We start from the raw sequence: 19,306 nt of genomic DNA, 5'->3' as shown, positions 1-19,306 counted from the left end.
ATGCCATTAGAATTAACAATATGTGCAATGACACACAATAATATCAATTCCATTCTTATCACTTTGAAACATGCATTTAAGACATTCAATTAATGGAAGAGCTTCACTATTAGGGTATTCTTGGGACATCCATTGTTGAATATTGTCAAATTGATTGCCCAATGTAGAAAGTTGATCTAAAGAAACCCTAGTTAAAGCTTCTTCTTCATCATGAGATCCATCAATAGGCACATGATTAGGATGAGAATAACTAGCATGATCCTCATTAAAGAAGTCACCCAAATTAGGCTCCATCTCTTGGAGAATTAAAACTTGGGAAGCCTTAATTCTAATGCTTCGTCTAACGAGGATAGGATAGGTAGGACTAATAATAGTAAAACTCATGCACTAGAGGGAAAATTTGAATTTTGAATTGTGAAACAAAGCTTACAAAATTGTGTAATGCAAAATTCAAAAAAAATAATGATTACACAATTTGAACTTTGTTGGAGGAAGAGGACGACACAATTACCAAAAATGAAATGAAATTGGAATTTTAAAATTAGGGCCAAGGGAAGACCACTTAATTTTAAAATTAGAATTTTTAGAATCAGGGCAAACTATAATTAACCTCTTAATTTTAAAAAATTTCTTGAAAGTTGAAATGTTGAATTTTGAAGGTATTTCCGATTCTAGAGGGATCAAAAATCGATAAAATCAGCCAATCTTCTAGATTTAGGCTATTGAATACAGTCATAACAGTCTCGCAAAATTTCGTAAAAAAGCTGAGGACTGTGGCGGGAACGCACATGGTCCAGCCAACTTTTTTTGAAATGTTTAGGGATGGATATTATGATGATTTTAAAGCTAACCCCAAAATATTGGCGAAATTTACGATCTCTAGATGGGCAAAATGAAGGCACAAAGGTGAAAATAGGACCTTATTAGGGTTTTGAAAAAAAGAAGGAATTGAATTGTAATTTTGAAAATGGTCATGATGACCTAACCCCTTAATTTTGAAATTTGAATTTTGGAAAAAAAAAAGGGGGGGGGAAATTGAAAATTTGAATTGTAGGATTGAAGACAAATCTAAGAACAATCAGAAATCTGAGAATAAAATGCAAATCCAATTTTTTTGCACAAGTTCAAGATGATTTTTGAAAATTAGGGTTTTAACAAGTAACCTCTTAATTTTGTAAATTTTAATTGCAAATTGAACAAGATAATGAGGAAATTGAATTTGACAAACAAAGAAATTTTCAGATCTAAGATAACCACAATCAATTTTTACAAAATCACAAGTTCAATTTTAAATTTAAAAACTAGGGTTTTAAATGAATTAACCACTAAGTTAGCAGAAAGTTGAACCTTGTAAATGAAAAATATGCAATGTTGTTTCAAGGAAAGTATGCAAGATGTTAGGTTCACCAAAATGTAATGGTGGGAAAAATGATGAATGATGGATCAAGAGGAAAACTACCCTTTCCCTCAAAGAGAGATGAGAGTTTCACTATTGATTATCCTTCAAGCACTTTTCACCATTACATTAGGAAGAACGGGATGAGATAATTCACTAGATTCAATCTCCACACAAAGATGATAGATTGAATTCTGAATGAATTGAGAATGTTAGGATGATCCCCCTCCTTCTTTGTTTGATTTGGAAAGGAATTTGATTGAATTATGTAGTATAAAAGTGACAAAGAATCGATTATAACTTGAGATCAGAATATGGGATGAAGCTATGCACCTGAATCTGGTAGTAAAATGTCGAGACAAAGTCACCCTGTGAATTTGATGAAAAGTTGTCCGGACCGTGGCGGGAATGTACACGGTCCTTTGAAAAATCTGCGAAACGAAAAGGGTTTTTTCGCCTCTACAAATGGAGCCCGAATTCGAAAGTATAGTTGTACACCTGCAACCTACACATAGAAAAGAGATGGAAATGGGTTGGATTGGGGGTTTGCCTTAGGTCAAACACCAGTTTTGGAATTAACCAAGTAATAAAAGAAAGTACTTGCAAGTAGATGTAAATGAAAGACTGAATTGTAAATCACCTCAAGGGAGGTTGTTGATAGAAATGCTTGTGTGGAATTGTATGTTGAAGTCAATATCCTCTTCAATGGTTGAATCCTTGACTTGAATGCAACACCTAGCCTTAAAGGGAGACTTGAGAATGCTCAATGCTGGAAAAGAATGCTTGAATGCTTGAATACTTGAATGCTTTAACATATCCAACTTCGACCTATCCTACCTATGAAAATGAGAGAGAAAATGCCCCCTTAAATACATGTTTGAAGGATTTGAATTTCATCATGAGCCGACATCGGGGAGGTTTCCAGCTCAAGGCACAACCCGCAAGGTATGCTCTAGGAAGGGTCCTGCCCTAAAATAGGGTAGGGACAAGGGCGTGGTGCCATGCCTCTATCTTGGGAGGAAAAGGGCGCCATGCCCCTGTCCAAGGGGGGATAGTGGCGCCACACCCTTGTCCTACCCCTTTCTCCAAGGCAGAATGCGGACGGGGTGATGCAGAGGCCAAGGAAGAAGTTGTTTTTTGCAAGACAAGAACTCTCTGACCTTCGATCAGGCTAGAGGATTCGAGTTCACATGCATGAGGACCCTAATGCAGTTGAAAAATTGCTAGGGTCACAATTTTACGACACTACACTAACTAGCCAATCACATAACATAATTTAAATGCAGTAAAAGAAATTAACACAAAACATATTAACACTGGATTTGTATGTGGAAAACCCAATATGGGAAAAACCACAGAGGGAGTGATCTCTCAAAAGTGACGCAATATGTAACTAGTTACACAGTACAAAGGGGTGGGTCATTGTCAGTGGGGCTCACTGCCCAAGTACAAAAGACTCACTGTCGGATGATAGAATACACAATTGAACTATTAGAGTTGCATCTGACATATGCATGAATTGCAGTTCCGTTGAAGTGCACAAACTGCTTTATACATCCACTGTACATACACTGCATAACAATATTCACATCCACAAAACTTTTCGCATATATAATATGTACACAATAGTTGTTTTTCAAGAACCATACATATAACTCACAAAATTGATGACTATATATATCCATACTAGATATTTTGAAGAGTCGGCTCTACTAGAAAGAGGTGTGACTGAAATATCCACATGCAACAACAAAAATATCTTCATAAGATGTCAGCTTCAATCTTGATCCAAAAATACTTTGCAAAACACACCTTCAATATGTCTTGATAGGACTGGATCCAAAATACCTTGTAGATTATGCCTTCATCACATTCAAATGGGACCAGACTCAAAATACCTTCTGGTAAGGTAGATATCAGACCACAAAACTGCATGAAGTAAGCATACATACATTGTATAACAAAGAAATAATGAATACTGAAGCAAATTTCTGAACCAAACCAAAAACATACATGTTGGGCCAAATCACATCAATGACAACAAGACAACATAAACATATATAATCAAGTAAACCATTACAATTAGGGTGATAGGTATAACAGGGTAACATTAATGGCATGTGTACTATCTCTTGTAACCATCATTGGAGAAATGGGCACACTTAGATCTATGGAGCTAGGTGGAGTTGATGCCTTGTACCTACATCAGCCAATAACAAAACAAATACATGTGCATATATGCATATACATAATATAACTGAAACACATAAATAATCATTTGCAAAATGGGGTCACATAATGACATGGTCAGTAACATAATATCTCATCAAATCAATGTAACATGATCAATGCATCATCATGTAACCATATTATCATTAGTATATACAAAATACCATCATAATTATAATCTAAATGTCATCATATAACATCATGTCACAACATCGTATAATCATCATGCATATATGATCACCACTAGATCTACATGTATTTAACCAACTATCAACATCAACAATGATATCTACATGATCAAAATAATATAACTATAAGTGGATGCACCATGTGGATGCCAATACAAAAGAATAAAATATGCACAATCCAATTGTATCATGTACAAAGTCAATATTGGATCAAAATAAAACAATGATAGAATGCAAACGTGAGAGGCATTACAAGTGTTGTGTTTGAATCTTATAGTTCTTTTTATTTCTTATATGTTGATTTAAACTTTCACATATCTAATTTACATTAAATAAAATAATTAAAAAATTAGATTTTTATACTAAGTGAATAAACTTTCATTTGTAGTAATTTACCCTATTTTCAAATAAGGCGGATCCTATATATCCTTTTTATGAGTGCTTGAATATTTATTTTTCATATTGATTGAGAGTATTCATATACTGTGAATTGCATGAGATCATTATAGATTCACTCACACATCTAAGTGGTGGCAAAATGTAACAGGTAAATTTAGCATAACCATACCATTTTCTATTTAGTTTTCTATTCACCTTGGTGGAATATCCTTAATGCAATTACATATTCGCTCTTGACCTAATCTATCCATCTTTATTACCCTCATTTATGTTGATTCCAACTTTTTTTTCCATTTAATCACTATTGTATCTTTGTTTTCATGTAAATTTGTACAATCACTTTCTAACTCAAAATTACTTTTTTATCCCTTAGGTTCATTTTTGCACCACTTGAGATAAACTAGTTCAATATTGAGGTACATAGGAATGGTTTCAAAATTTAATATTTAAATTCAAATTCTTACCTCCCTATACCCTTCTGGTAGCCATCATGAGCTAACTTAAAACATGTTTGTGTGACATGTTGGTATATCATAATATTTGAAGATATATAATATATATCATTAATATGTTGGCATTGACAAAACCAGTTAATCCAGAGAACCGGTATATTTGTTGAGATTTGTCATTGATGTCTAACACTAACCGGTGGAGTGGTACCGATGGAATGATGTATCTTAGTAGAAAAGGTGATGACTTGTAAACAACATGGAAGCAACATAAGAGACAAGTGATCAAGGTTCAATTAGCTCAAGGGAAGACAAACTAAGCTAACTGGTCTATCAATCAAGAAGATCGATGTTGAGGTCAAATCTTTAGGTTGGTCATTATGATGATAATGAAGTCACCAAAGGTGACTTAGGCAAGAGGGCTTGAGGTTGTATGCAAACCGAAACCTCATTGGCAAGCTAGAGAAGAAACTTGATAGAAGCACTGCAAATTGGCATCAAAGGATGAACCGATAATGAAGAGCGCAGTGGTATACCGATAGACCGGTTAAGCAGAAGGAAGATAGTTGTTTGCCTAAAATCTCGGAGTGATGATCAGTTATTCAGTTATGGTGGAAAAAGGTGAGTTGGTGAGCTTGTGTCTACGCCAAACTAAAGGTTGGTGAAGTCAACTTCAGTCATCATGCAGTCAAGCCATGATTACTTGTAGATTTTCTGGTTCACATTTAAAAGACTAAACTCGACCCAGAAGTCACTATTTTTGGGGGATGCAGTCGCAGATTGTTGCAGGGCGCACAGAGAAAGAGTGGGAGATTTTGAATTTGAAATCCTCCGAAATCTAGGTTTGCTTTGATTGAGGAAACACCTGAAGGTGACGACAGAAAGTGTATAAAGTATTTTTGAGTTCATTCAAAAATTCTTGATTGTAAAATTTACAAAGAGCAGATCCTGTGAAAGGCAATCCAAAGTGCAGAGTAGAGTGAGAGGAAGTGCTAAAAGATTTAGCAAAGCAGAGAGTGTATGAGGTAGACCGACAAAGTGCAGAGCCAAGGGTCAAAGGACCAATAGAGTGCAGAGCTGAAGATTAGAGAACTGGTACAGCGCAGAGCCGAAGGTATAAGCAGAAAATCGGTGCTGTGCAGAGCAGACACAACCGATGCGGATAGAGTATGATTTTCATTGTGATCTGATCAAGCTATCAGTAACTACTCCAGCAGATCATCTTTCTGTTGCTTTCTAACCATTGCAACTCAAATCCCTTAACTGGGTGGACTTTAATAGGTCCCTTTGTAAAATCCCTTAACCGGGTGACATCTTAGTTGATGTTTCTAAGTCCTTTAACTGGGCTACCTTTAATAGGGTAAAGACATTGACAGGCCTTAAATAAAATCCCTTAACCGGGTGGCACCTAACAGTGTCTTTGTAATCTCCTAACAGGGATGGCTCTTCACCAGGCATACTCCAGAAGAGTACAAATTTTGTGAGTTCCTACTCACACCGTGGTTTTCTCCCATTTGGGTTTCTATGAGATAAATCTTGGTGTCACTGTGTATCTTTTCATGCATGCATATTCTCTTGTTTTAATTATTTGTATTGATGAATATTAAGTTAGTGCAAACTTGAGTTAAAAGTTTTAATTGTGTAAAACTGGTAAAGTGCTAATTCACCCCTCCCCTCTCAGCACCGATTGGGACTAACATAATACACACGCTATATTTGGAGAAATAGTGAATATTTAGAACACAATTCAATTCTAAAGGGAAAAAATAACCAAATCTACATATAGGTCATTTATATGCTGGGTGAATGTTGTCTTTAATAGTTTTTAGCACCATTAACATGGTTTACAAAAGGGGTTTGACATAGGAAAACTCATAGACATTTTGAGTTGTCCTTGGACACTACCTTGATACATTTGGCTATCAAAAAGGCAAAGGTAGGCATGTTTTCAATCACACTTTCTACCAATTCAAGTTTGGATAGTATATGTAGGATCAAAGCAACATAGAACATTAGGATTGCACCCATGACACTCAAAATTGATTTGTCAAATTCAAAGATTGACCCGATTCGAATTTCATTGTTTTTCTTCAAATGCATATAAGAAGTTATAGTTACGAGCTAGAATTCAAAAACTATAATTAAAACAATGAACAATTATCTTGAATCACCAAAATCAATTAATTATTTTCATTTTCATTTTTCTTTTAGATTTCTAATATAATATAATATAATATATTAACACTCTAAATTGAATATTGATTATCATATTCTTTAATCTAATAAAAAATCTTTATGTTCTTTTAATTTTTTTTCATATTTCTAATCATCTACAAATATTCTTGCTCATAGAGCATCAACATGAGACCAAATTAGCAATAGAAGACCAAGAGTCACAACTTAGAAATCCACTTATTTAGAGATTATCTCCACTCTAGAAGCCAAGTATGGAAAACAAAGAGTCACAATTTAGATTTGCATATTAGATGTCTCTTTGAGATTTGAACTTGAGTCTCTACAATAAAAACTCAATGCTTAAACCAATTAAGCTCAACCTCATAAAAATTTTCTTTATATTTTAATAAAAAACAATAACAATATACAGAGATACATATATATTCATTCTATGTTTAAACATAAACAAATATTCTTGCTCATAGAGCATCAACATGAGACCAATACAAGTTCTTGCGAGCACAATAATGAGACAAATACTAGCTCCTTTTGAACAATCACACTAGAAATCACCAATAGAAGACCAAGAGTCACAACTCAGAAATCCATTTATTTAGAGACCATCTCCACAGTAGAAACCAACTATGAAAGATCAAGAGTTACAATTTAGATTTCCATATTAGATATCCCTTTAAGATTTAAACTCGAATTTCTACAATGAAAATTCAATACTTTAACAAATTAATCTCAACCTCGTAAACAATTTCTTTATATTTTAATAAAGAACAATAACAATATATGCACAACCATATATATTCATCCTATGTTTGAATGTTCTATGTATAGAATGGTTCTAGCTTGAGAAACTATGAATGATTAACAATATCTATGGTGGTAAAAGATACCCAACCTTTCATCACTAGCATATAGTTATAGTTATAGCATATGTCCTTTACTGATTGGAAGAGGAATATTTCTTTATATTATTAGTGGTCTAAGTCACAGGACTAGTATAAGTTGTTCTTCATGGAAACTTGTGCAACCACAAGATGTTTGTACAATGAACAATTCCCCTTTTAAAAAGAAAAGTTTGTTCCTCATGCATTTTTTATTTAGAAAAGTCAAGAGAATATAGAAATAAGGCAGCTTAATATACACTAAAGCTACATAAATTGGTTCAAATGTTCCTTAATACTAAATGATTTACAAAAGCTGCAATTATTCGGAGCTCTTTTTGTCTCTACTGAAAGGGGCAATGACCACATGGAAGTGGTAAGCAATGTACCATAACAAACAGCTCAATAAGATTCTCTCTCTTTCTCAGTACTATTCGTACATTAAAGATAAAAAAAGACCATTCATAAAAAAACATGGTTATTATTATCATATCATGCAATAATATTACAATTCAATAATGTTTATACATAAGACAAAGTGTCTGACTATTTCTTGGGCTCAAGAAACAGTCCCTCCATTACTATAAAGTTGCATGGCAACTATAGAAAGAAAAAGCATAACATGGCAATGTATAACAACAATAGCAAAAGACATAAAAACCCTAAACCATATCATATACATGCAACGTGCATGTCATTGTTACTGTAAAACAATGCTTGTACACTTACCCTTGTCCTTTTGTGACGAATATTAGGTAAAACAGTGACAATACTTCTCATTTTTTATTTATTTTCTAAAAGGTTTTTGCATGGTGTGGTTACATCTTTCATTTATCAGACTTTACCATGCAAAAATAGCAGTAAATTGTAATTCCATTGAAAGTGATTGGTGGGCATTTGGATCTCTGCAACAAAGCTAAACAGTGGATATTTGGGGCTCAAGACTCATTAACTTACTTCTTGGCTTATATTACACTCTTCACAGTACAAAAAAATCAGGGAGATCCCCTTGGGATCAAATTACTGCACCTCCAGCTTTTAGTATATAAGCTATATGTATTGTTTTTCTTACATTCTGTTTGTGCTGCTTTGATAAATACATGGGAAGAAGAAGAAAAAAATGATCATGGGTTCTTGGGTCTTGGTATAATTTTTTTTATCTTTTCATGAATTTGCATGGGAAAATAATTGCTTATTGGGTTGGGTCCAGAATGAACTTCATGTAGACCCCTAGCCCTTTTTGTCATTGATTGTCTTCTAGAATGCTTGGAAGTTGCAATCTGGGATGACAAAGCTCCTGGAACCTGGTTGGAAAACGAACAAAACATGAAGTTATATACACACAGACAGAGAAAAAGAATACATTGAATGATCAAATAGATAACCTTCAAATCTGGCTTGGTGCTAAAGCTTTTGTAATTTGCAATCAACAACTGGATAAGAAGACAGAGGAATACAGCTTAATTCTTATGGATACTTATGAGTTATCAGACTCCATTAATGGAGCTGGGCAAAAAGGTTATATCAAAGAAAGTAAAGAGAGAAGTACAGAGAAAAAATCTTGGGAGAGAGAAGAAGAATTGAAAAGATCAAAAAGAAAGAGCACAGAAGCAAATAGGGAAAGAATACTCCACAGTCCATAATGTTGTCATGCATAGCTTCTGGTAATAGCTGTGTGTGTTTATTTCCTAAACTCACACAGCTATTACCAGGAGGTATGTACAACAGCAGAGGAAGAATAGTCTCTCCTAGTGAGTAGGATACATGAATTATAATGTCTGGGATTAGCTTAGCTTAACAAAATTGCCTTCAAACTGCTCTATTGGATGAACTGGCTGTAGAGATTGCATAAGTGCAACTGTAACCCTATGAGAAAATATAAGAAGAGTGTAATCTTTAAACGTTTGAGGTTAAATATAGGCTTCAAAATCTGTAAGGATAATTGGCATGTACAATCATCTTGTCCAAAAGTTGGAAATCCAATTGGATGAATTGGGTCTGTCTATAGCTTAAACAAGATCTTCCCACTAATGCAAAGAAGTCTCCCAAGTATGGGAAAATGATAAGAGAATGATTACTCTTCTGTTCACTTTTTCTATCTGAGATCAGACACAGTCCTAACACACCAGAAGCACCTTAATCTATTCATAGATAGTTAATTGGGTTGCTAGCATTTTAGATCTACATTAACACAAACAATCATTGCCATAACGGAATCTTTAGTAAATAGTTCTTGGGCATTTTACCTGCACTTTTTGAAGTGGGTATCCTTCCATTTCTTGTAAAACCAATGTATTTTCCTTCCCTGAAAAGAGATGAGATCATATGTTTAAGTCCTATAGTTTTCTTGTTTGATGGTTGCTTTCCTATCCATCAAACACACATAAGAACTATCTCTCTCTCTCTATATACCCCATTATGAAAGTGCAAAGAAATCAGTGATTTATTAATATGACATGGAAAAGAATAAAAAATAATACCTCTGAGTCTGTGAGCAGAGGCTGAAGAAGGCTCTAGAAGCAATGCAAGGGACAAGAACATAATCAGAGTGGTGCAGGAGATGATCTTTCTGCAATAACAATGCTCTGGAGGCATGTTGGCCATCATGACTTAAAAACTCTGGATCCTTTCAACACCAAGACCCAAAATGTGCTCAAATAATGTATAAGAATGCCTCCACCAGATCACCTCAGAGTTTGAGTCTAAAGCTGCTTCTATGACTATGTGCCAAAAAGAATTCTGTAATAATAATTATTTGGAGATCAAACAAGTCTAATTAAATTATAGACAAATGAAGAATGCAGACAGGCAGGAATTATGATGGGACATGTTGCAGACAAATATAGAATAACTGTATGGGCTCCTGGAGACAAACAACAGTAGTAAAAGTCAGCGATGAGTAATCTAATTCCAAACCCAATGTTAATGTTTAGGTGCTGAAACTTTTGAGTCATCATGAAGAAAAGTGACCTGTGCATACAACAAATCTTGGATTTTCAAGGCAATGAGAGTTCTTTCGGTGGGGAATTGATTCTAACCAAATGCCTCATTATATACATTTCTTATTCACAAAGACTACCTCATCATTTTCCTGCCATTATCCACAAGTTGTCCTAGAAAGGAATGAACGAATGAGATCACTACAAGCCAAATTGCTTGACTAGCATATGTTTTTCTCATACATATGTAATGGTCTTATGGGATTATGACAGTTTAAGATTTAAAACTTCTATTGCCCCTATGATTACACCTTATTTTGTGATTTCTTTATCCTGATCAGCTTTTGAATTGGAACAATTTTCAGCCAAAAGTTTTATTCCACTTACCCAACAGAACTTTGACTGTCATAAAGAAATCTATATGAAATCCAGAATCATAGCTGGAAGATATTTCAGCCCCCTACTTTGCATGTGACTGTAGATCTACAATATTTTATATTAGACTAGGTTGAGCTGTAAGAGCTTGAGGCTAGCATCCTGTCTTTATCATTAGGTTTGCTTTTTCATTGTGTTTGGCTTTTCTTTTGTTTTTATAAATTAAATGTGTTTAGTCAAAATGAATAGACCATAACAAATCCAAAACAATGCAATTTTATAAAAGATTTTGTGGCCATACAGACATATTATTAGAAAAGTTAAAGGTGCCAAAGTCCAATCTGTAGTACAAAATGCATCATCACTTTTATAGAATGTTTTGAACCTGTGATTATCATGTATGGCTACCGTATCAAAATCTGATATCTAGATATAAAATGCAGCCATGTTCTTTTATTATTGTTTTACTGGTTTTTGATATAGAGAGGATGTATTGGTTATCTAAGCCCAACAATTGAATAGGATACATCTAATCCATCCAATCAATCATTTGTGGAATAGTTGGTTAAACAGTGTTTGGAACTCTGATCTATGCCCCAAAATCCCACTCTTATTATTAACTTGAACCTTTCATGGTGATGTAATGACATGACAGTGATAAAATTACAGAGACAGTGAAAAGCACTCTTCTTATTTGCCCCAAGAATGTACACCAATTACCAAATTTTAACTGCATAAGAGAAAAAGAGAAAAAGACCCCAGCCTTATTTCATTGATGCTATATCTAGAACCAAATAAACAAATTCACATTTTTGATGAGAGAAAATCAATTGCACTAATCAAGCAATATATTCTATCAAAATATCTAAGATAATTGTCATCACTCATCTAACCAAGTTCAATGATATTGGATATGTTTTAGGGATAGAATTTTTTTTTGAGTTGTTTGTCTGAATATGACAAGTACATGACTTTTTGAAGGGCCATCTCAATTCTACCAATATTAGGTTTCATCATTAAGTCTTACCAAATAAGAGAGAAGTAAAATTTAAAGAGATTTTTTTATCAAGATTAGATTTGTTTTGTTCTTCTAAAAAGATTAATAGTAGTATTTATCATATTTTTAAGAAAAATATTGTAAGACATAAATTCTTTAAAAATATTGTTTCTTATTAGTTTTTGTTTGAGGAAGGTATACTAATGTGTTTGTTAGATTTTATTAGTTGATGACAAATAAATCAATCAGATAACATAATTAAATTATTTTGATTGGATCCTCTAATATTTTGTTTTCAAATTTGTTTCAAAATATTAAAATCATTTAATTTGTCATTCTATTGAATCACTTTAATCTAGCTAGAAGGTCTTTTTCATAGGCCTCAATAAAAGAGGTATATATATATGTTGATTGCTATTCACCTCTACATTATTACAGTGGGAGCTTGTTAATAATGTTGCACACTATTTTGTGGTTTCTTGTTTGCCACTTATGTCAATTTCAATCAGAGACCTTTTTTTTGATTCTCTATGTAAAAAGTGTATTCTTTTTAGTTGCTCATTTACCTTTGTAATATTAAATACTTCAATCAATGTTGATCATACTCAAAATCAAATGAACTGCATATTGTCCATTCACTAATTAAATCAAATATATTTTATGTTTGTCTAGAAATCAACAACATGAATTTTTTTTTAAATAATAATTTATATTTTAAATGGCAAGTAAGATCCTTGGGGAAGTTGCTCGTTTGAGGTAGAGGATGAGGAGGAAGATGTGAATGAAGAAAAAGATAATTGAAATGTTGTTTGGGCTGATTTTGAGGACAAGAAGTTTTTGGATTCAAGATTGAGACTAGTTCAAAGCTTTTGCATCCACATTTGGTGCTGAATGTTATGGAATTTTTTTTAAGGATTTGCATTCTTCATTTTTTGTTTTGATTAATAAAAGAAGCAAAACAAGGGTGTTGTCCCTTTATACAAACAGCCTATAGGCAATCAAAAAAATTCAACAAAACAAGGGTGTTGACCCTACACAATTTAAAGTTGAATATACCATTAACAATAGGTCACAAGACCACTATAAAAAGAAAGGCCAAATAGACCTTCGACATCACACTAGTAGAACAACTAGGAACCCTTCGAAAGAGTGGGAAGAACACCCACCACTCGGGGGGAAGAAATACCTTTAAGCCTACGACAAACAACAACCCAAGAAATACTAATGGGACCATCATTACAAGTGGGAACAAAGGGGGAAGTCCCATTAGAAGGTGTACTATTACATGGAGCATAAGGTTGTTGCAAGATAGGAGAAACAGGTGGAGGAGAAGGTTGCTCCATGATAGGAGCAACAGGTGGAGCCGAAGGCTATTGTAGAACAGGAGCAACAGGAGTAACCACAAGGGCAAAGGAGGCCATATGATCAGCATGCAAGGGGATCGAGGAGGCTGCAATCACAGTAAGAGGCACAACCTCATCTTGGGAAGATTCATCACCAGTATGTGAAGAGGCATCATAATCATCAAAATCAAAAACTTTGATAGTCAAATGATCACCATTAGCATCCTTCCACCAAGTAGCAACACCTTTACGACACAAAAGAGAACAATTCATAGCTAAATGACTAGTTGAGAAGCATCTGCGATATTGAAAGGGGATGCCCTCATAATCCAACGATTCGTCACTTTTTGTTGTGGACAAACCCCTAGAGAAATAATCTATTAGGGCAGTACTAGTATGGATTTGAGACTTTTGAAAGGAATTAGGTGACAAATACAACTTCCTACATTGATCTGCATAGGAGAGAGTTGCAAAAAAAATTTAAACCCTTTAACATTAAAATTTTTAGATGCGCATTAAATTAATTATAAATTAAGCCAATTGAAACCATAACACCACAATTTACATGGGAAACCCTTTCAGAAACAAACTCACACTCCAAAACATAGAGCTCAATTGTATTATTAGCAGCCATAGTTTCAATAAAATGCACTAAGGCAATGCTCCATAAGAGTAAGTGGTGCAGTCCCAGGTTAGGAGGTACCTCAAAGAGATCAATCTGGACCGAGCAGCAAGATTAAACACAATAGAAACAAGAGGATATGATGGAGGCAATGCAAATCTGAATGAATTAGATCATGAAAACTGATTACAGATAACTGGTAACATCCGAGTTACAAGATTCAACTCACTGGCCTGTTACATACATACTTAATTACATAATCTATCAACTTCAGACCTCTAAATCTTAGGAGATATCTTCTATATTCTTCCTAACTGATTTTTAATGCTCAACTACATTGATTTATATGGTCCAGAGGGATCCAGTTGGCCTAAGAGGGATCAAATGCCGAAGAACAAGATAACACGTGTAAAACCAACAAGTTGGCCTCCGCCAAAGAGATTCCTTCAAAAAATACAAAGGATGAAGTGCGGATCAAAGGGAAGTTTTTCCACACGCCAAGGAACATCGAAATCAATGAACTGGGGCTACACAAGCTACAAAAGGGATTCAAGATTCACTAATAGAAAATAGGTCCAAGCGGTTTCCGTGCCAGAAAACTATCTTAGAATCCAGAAGTGATAAATTATCGGTAAATGATCCAAATGCTCCGCGGTTTAGGAATAAGGAAGATGGTCATGTCCTCAAGCAAAATCTAGCTCCGCAAGATCCGGTGAGCCAATGCAAGAAAATGCAGAAAGAAATGATGAAACTACAAAATAGAAAACAAATATAAAATAATTTTTTTTGGTTGATGCAAGATTACCAAGAACCGGGGATTCTCCTGCATCAAACATCCGGGGTTGTTGAAAAAGTGAGTCCCTCACTTTGCTGGGGTCAGAGAAAAACCAAGGTGTTCCACCTCTGCCTGAGAAATCCAAGATGAATCTTCAACTGGTTTGTCCTTCCACTTCACAAGATACTCCTTATATTGACTACTCTGGGTACTACGCCCAATCCTATTGTTCTTCAATTTATTTTGGCTTCTTCTGGGACAGCTGTTTCTCCAATTATGCAATACTATCTTCATTAAACTCGGATTCATGATACTAATTTAGATCTTCAATGTTGAATACAGGTGAAATACTCAAACTATCTGGTAGCTCCACTTCATCTGCATTTCTGGTACTGAACTTCCTCAAGATCTTACAAGGTCCAAACTTCCTCATCTGCAACTTGTTATAGGCTCCAACTGGAAATCTTTCTTTTCTCAAATATACCACCACTTCATCACCAACTTCAAATTCCTTATGTATCCTCTTCTCATCTGCTTTCTCTTTATACTTTTTGCTCATATCCTCCAAATGTTGCTTAACCTGAATATGTAAGGCCTTCATGTGATCTACAAACTCTTCTGGTTCCGCACTCCTCTTATTTTCATTACTGATATCTCTCAATTTTGATATACCTCTAGGGTGTGCTCCAATAAAAATCTCAAAAGGTGTTCTTCCAATACTCCTATTCACTGAATTATTGTAGGCAAATTCTGTTTGTGCAAGAATCAAATCCCAACTTCTGGTTTTATCTCCAACTAAGCATCTCAACAAATTTCGCAAACTCTGGTATACTACCTCTGTCTGTCCACCAGTTTGTGGGTGAAAAGTAGAACTGAATTTCAAATCTATCTTCATCTTTTTCCAAAGTTTTCTCCAAAAGTAACCAACAAACTTAGTGTCTTTGTCTGAAACTATGCTCTTAGGTAATCCATTCAATCTCACTACCTCCTTGAAAAATAAGTCAGCTACATGCACTGCATTTGATGTCTTCTTACAAGGTATGAAACAAGCCATCTTCGAGGATCTATCCACCACCACAAATATAGAATCATTTCCTCTCTCTGTCTTAGGTAATCAAAGTATGAAATCCATGCTTATGTCTTCCCATGGTCTCTCTGGCACTATCAAAGGATATAATCCCACATTCTGACTACTACCTTTTGCAATTTGACAAACTCTATAGCTATGCACAAATGGTAGTAATTCCAACTCCAACCCACAACATGAACTACATAACAAGACTCTTTAGTCAACATAGCAAGTTGCCACAACTATTTTATCACCTAAATGGAAACATATGACATCACCTCCCTATAAAATATGAGCTCTAAAAGTGGGCACCAACTTCCTTAAATATTGGAATCTTGTCATAATCATCACCTACCATGTAGGATGTTACCGCACAAAAAGGTCCCACAAAGTGATATGAAAAAAAAGGAAATAAAAAACTTAGGATTAAATGAAATATGCATCAAATAATCAATTAAATCAATGCTAGGACTCTAAGGTTGAAAACCTTAATCCCAACATTCTCCCACTTGTCGAAGACTTGTCAAGAGTTAGTTGAAAATTATCTACTTAGGGATCTAAGTCACATGAAGTTAAAACACCATCTAAACTTCTTTGTTCTTAATGATTTCATCAATGCATCTACAACATTCACCAAAGTGTCAACCTTCTCCAACTTCACCTTTTCATCTTCTACCATACCATGAACAAAAAAAAATAGAACATCAATGTGCTTTGTTCTACCATGGAAGGTAGGATTCTCTGCTACACAAATGGCACATTGACTATCCCAACAAATTGTAATTTGTCAAGCATCAAAACTAATGCCTAAACACAATTTTCTAAGATTAATGACCTCCTTACAAGTATGAGTACAACAACCATGTACTATGCTTTTGTTATGGAAAGCTATAGTTGTTTTTTTCATGAAGGAACGTTGTCTTCATTGCTCAACCTCTAAGTCATATATTGTTGAAAAGTGATACCAAAAAAAGGATGGATGTCATCTTCTTTACAAGAGAGAAAATATCATCAAATTCTATTCCCTTCTTCTAAGAATACTCCTTCATGACCAATTGTATCTTATGCTTTTCAACACTGCCATCAATACCCAATTTCTTCTTGAACACCCATTTACAATCAACGAGTTTACATCCATCGAGAAAAGATACCCAAAAGCTCTCTAATAGACCGAGGCTCATTAGTGTTAGCAATCAAAGCAAAAACATGATTTTAATCCAAAAATGAATAAGCAAGCCTTTTCAAATGTCACTTCTCATGTGTAAATCTCCTTAATGGATGAGGTTGAGATTCTTGTTATTCATAACTTGCAAAGCTTCTTGAGCTCTCCTCGTCATTAGGTCTAACAAGAGTAAGCAACTCTTCTCTCATCAGAGTAAGTGAAACTTGAATTACCTCCTCCTTTTTCTTCTCTTTCTCTAATTGTGATAAAATAGTGGAAGGTTTCCTCTCTCTAAAAAATACATTTTTTTCTATTGAGAACCTTCTAGTCCATTGGATCCCAAATCTTATACCCTTTTACATTGACACCATAGACAATGAAGATAGATTTAACCACCTTGTTTTCCAACTTAGAATTCTTCTCGCTTGGTGCGTGAGCATACGCCTCACAACCAAATACCCTAAGATGTGTCATTGAAGAATTTTTACCATACCATGCCTCCATGTGTGTCTTATCAACAATACTTCTTCAAAAATTGGTATTATAAATTTTAATATGATTCCATTTTCTCTATCATTATGATTCCATTTTCTCTACATTGTTGTGTCTTTTATAGATGTTTTTATCTCATGTGCTCCAATATAAAACTATATCAAATATTAATAAGAAATAGTGATAGAGATTTCATTATGATTTTTTAAATCACAATAATGTATTTAATTTTCTCTTTACATTTATCCCTAATTCACGTTATTATGCAATCTTGATATATTTATTATCTTGCTAATATGGTTTTTCCAATATTTGTCCATGTATTTACAAACTTATAATTGTATTTAGATATATCGATATTTTAATTTATATATTTTGTGATCTATATTAATAATTATATAATATAATATTTATATCTATCATTCATTTTTTGTATATGTATATTCAATAATATATTGTTTTAAACATTTATTTGATTTGTGACTGAATCATTCATGATTCCCTCTTTATGTTCTCTCCTCCTCTCTTATTCATCAACTCTAGGCCCTCTTGTTACATACCTTCCTTTTAAAGGTTTTGTGATGCAGGAGCGTTCATCCATGGTCTAGGAGATATGCTAATGAAACAAAAAACATGTTTAATTTTTTATTTTCTAAGGTTTTGTTGTTTAATGTAGTAGGAGAAATAATCTTTAAATAAAAAATCAATACTTAATTAAATATTTGTGGCCATAGTTTTGGAGGCAATTTTAGCTAGATGATTCAAATTTGAATGTGGCATATTCTTCTTCAAAATTAGAATATTCCTCTATGGGAATGATCTTTTAGGAGTTACCATTTTGGCCACTCATAATTTTCATCATAAATGTTAACAATTCAAATGGATTCCAAGAATGAGTTATTGGTTAGATTCTAATATGGGGGTCTTGTTGAATGGAATGGGTGGCCTAGTTGACTAATATTATTGGTAGGTTAGGAGGTGGAGTTGGAAAAATATTTATTAACATTTAATACAATTTTTAATTGAAAAAGAGGCTTCCCTCTTGGTTCCAGTATGATTCTTATCTTGGCATTACCAAAACCACTGTTGGAGGTAACTCATGGGGACTTTAATAGCTCCAACACACATTCATTCACTTTCCATACTTAGAGTTTTGAGGGTTGGAAGTTGTAGAAGCAAGGAAGGAAGGATAAATCAGAATTGAGATAGTATTTTCAGTGGTAGTTTCTTCTTGTAGGTTATGAAGAATTTGTAATCATATTTTTGTGTATTAGATATGAAGCAGTAGGTTCAAAGATTTTAATAAACTTATGTTTTTGTTTTTCAATCAAATTTCTATGTTTTGTCTTGTATATTTTAGATCAAATTTCTTATAATTTTTTAAATTATTTTAATGGAGGTTTAAAGGGAGAGAATCTCTTTATATTAGTGGTATCAAAGTAGGTAATCCTAAGTGTGTGAAGGTACTATCGAAGAGAGGCAGTTCACATTAGGACTTGTGAGTTAAGGGTTGTGAGAAAAATACCTTCAAGGAGAGCCCCAATAGGTAGAGGTGAAGGTAGATGTGGAGTTGGAAACCCTCCTGATGATGTTCATGGTGATGATTTCAAAGCCCTTAGAAGTATATTAGAGATATTGCAAGAAGAGCTACACAATGGTATTGTACAAAGAATAAAAGAACCTTAGGGGAAACTTCTAGAACCTAAGAGAACACTTCTAGTTTGTCAAGTGGTGGACAAAATGCAACGATAGTTGCAAATGACCCATTGTTAGTTTCAATTTCAAGGATTGGAAAGAGAA

At 34.1% G+C, this 19,306-nt stretch overlaps 1 protein-coding gene across 2 annotated transcripts; it reads right to left on the bottom strand.

Annotated features, from left to right (window-relative positions):
• Window positions 1–8,677: 8,677 nt before the first annotated feature.
• On the bottom strand, window positions 8,678–11,122 carry LOC131067967 (CLAVATA3/ESR (CLE)-related protein 44). Of its 2 annotated transcripts, XR_009358248.1 has the most exons (4): window positions 10,703–11,122; window positions 10,213–10,595; window positions 9,979–10,037; window positions 8,678–9,036 (listed from the first exon to the last, which is right to left on the bottom strand). XR_009358248.1 is itself a non-coding variant. In XM_058003146.2 (3 exons), exons 1-3 carry the CDS (start codon window positions 10,337–10,339, stop codon window positions 8,857–8,859), a joined length of 366 nt encoding a protein of 121 aa, XP_057859129.1. In that variant the 5' UTR covers window positions 10,340–11,119; the 3' UTR covers window positions 8,678–8,856. The 2 variants fall into 2 exon arrangements, 1 of the variants encoding a protein (XP_057859129.1); XM_058003146.2 differs by having other exon boundaries at window positions 10,213–11,119.
• Between the last annotated feature and the right edge of the window lie 8,184 nt (window positions 11,123–19,306).

This window comes from Cryptomeria japonica, chromosome 6 (genome assembly GCF_030272615.1).
Source record: "Cryptomeria japonica chromosome 6, Sugi_1.0, whole genome shotgun sequence".
NCBI classification, from domain to species: domain Eukaryota; kingdom Viridiplantae; phylum Streptophyta; class Pinopsida; order Cupressales; family Cupressaceae; genus Cryptomeria; species Cryptomeria japonica.
This window is presented reverse-complemented; position numbering and strand designations above follow the sequence as displayed.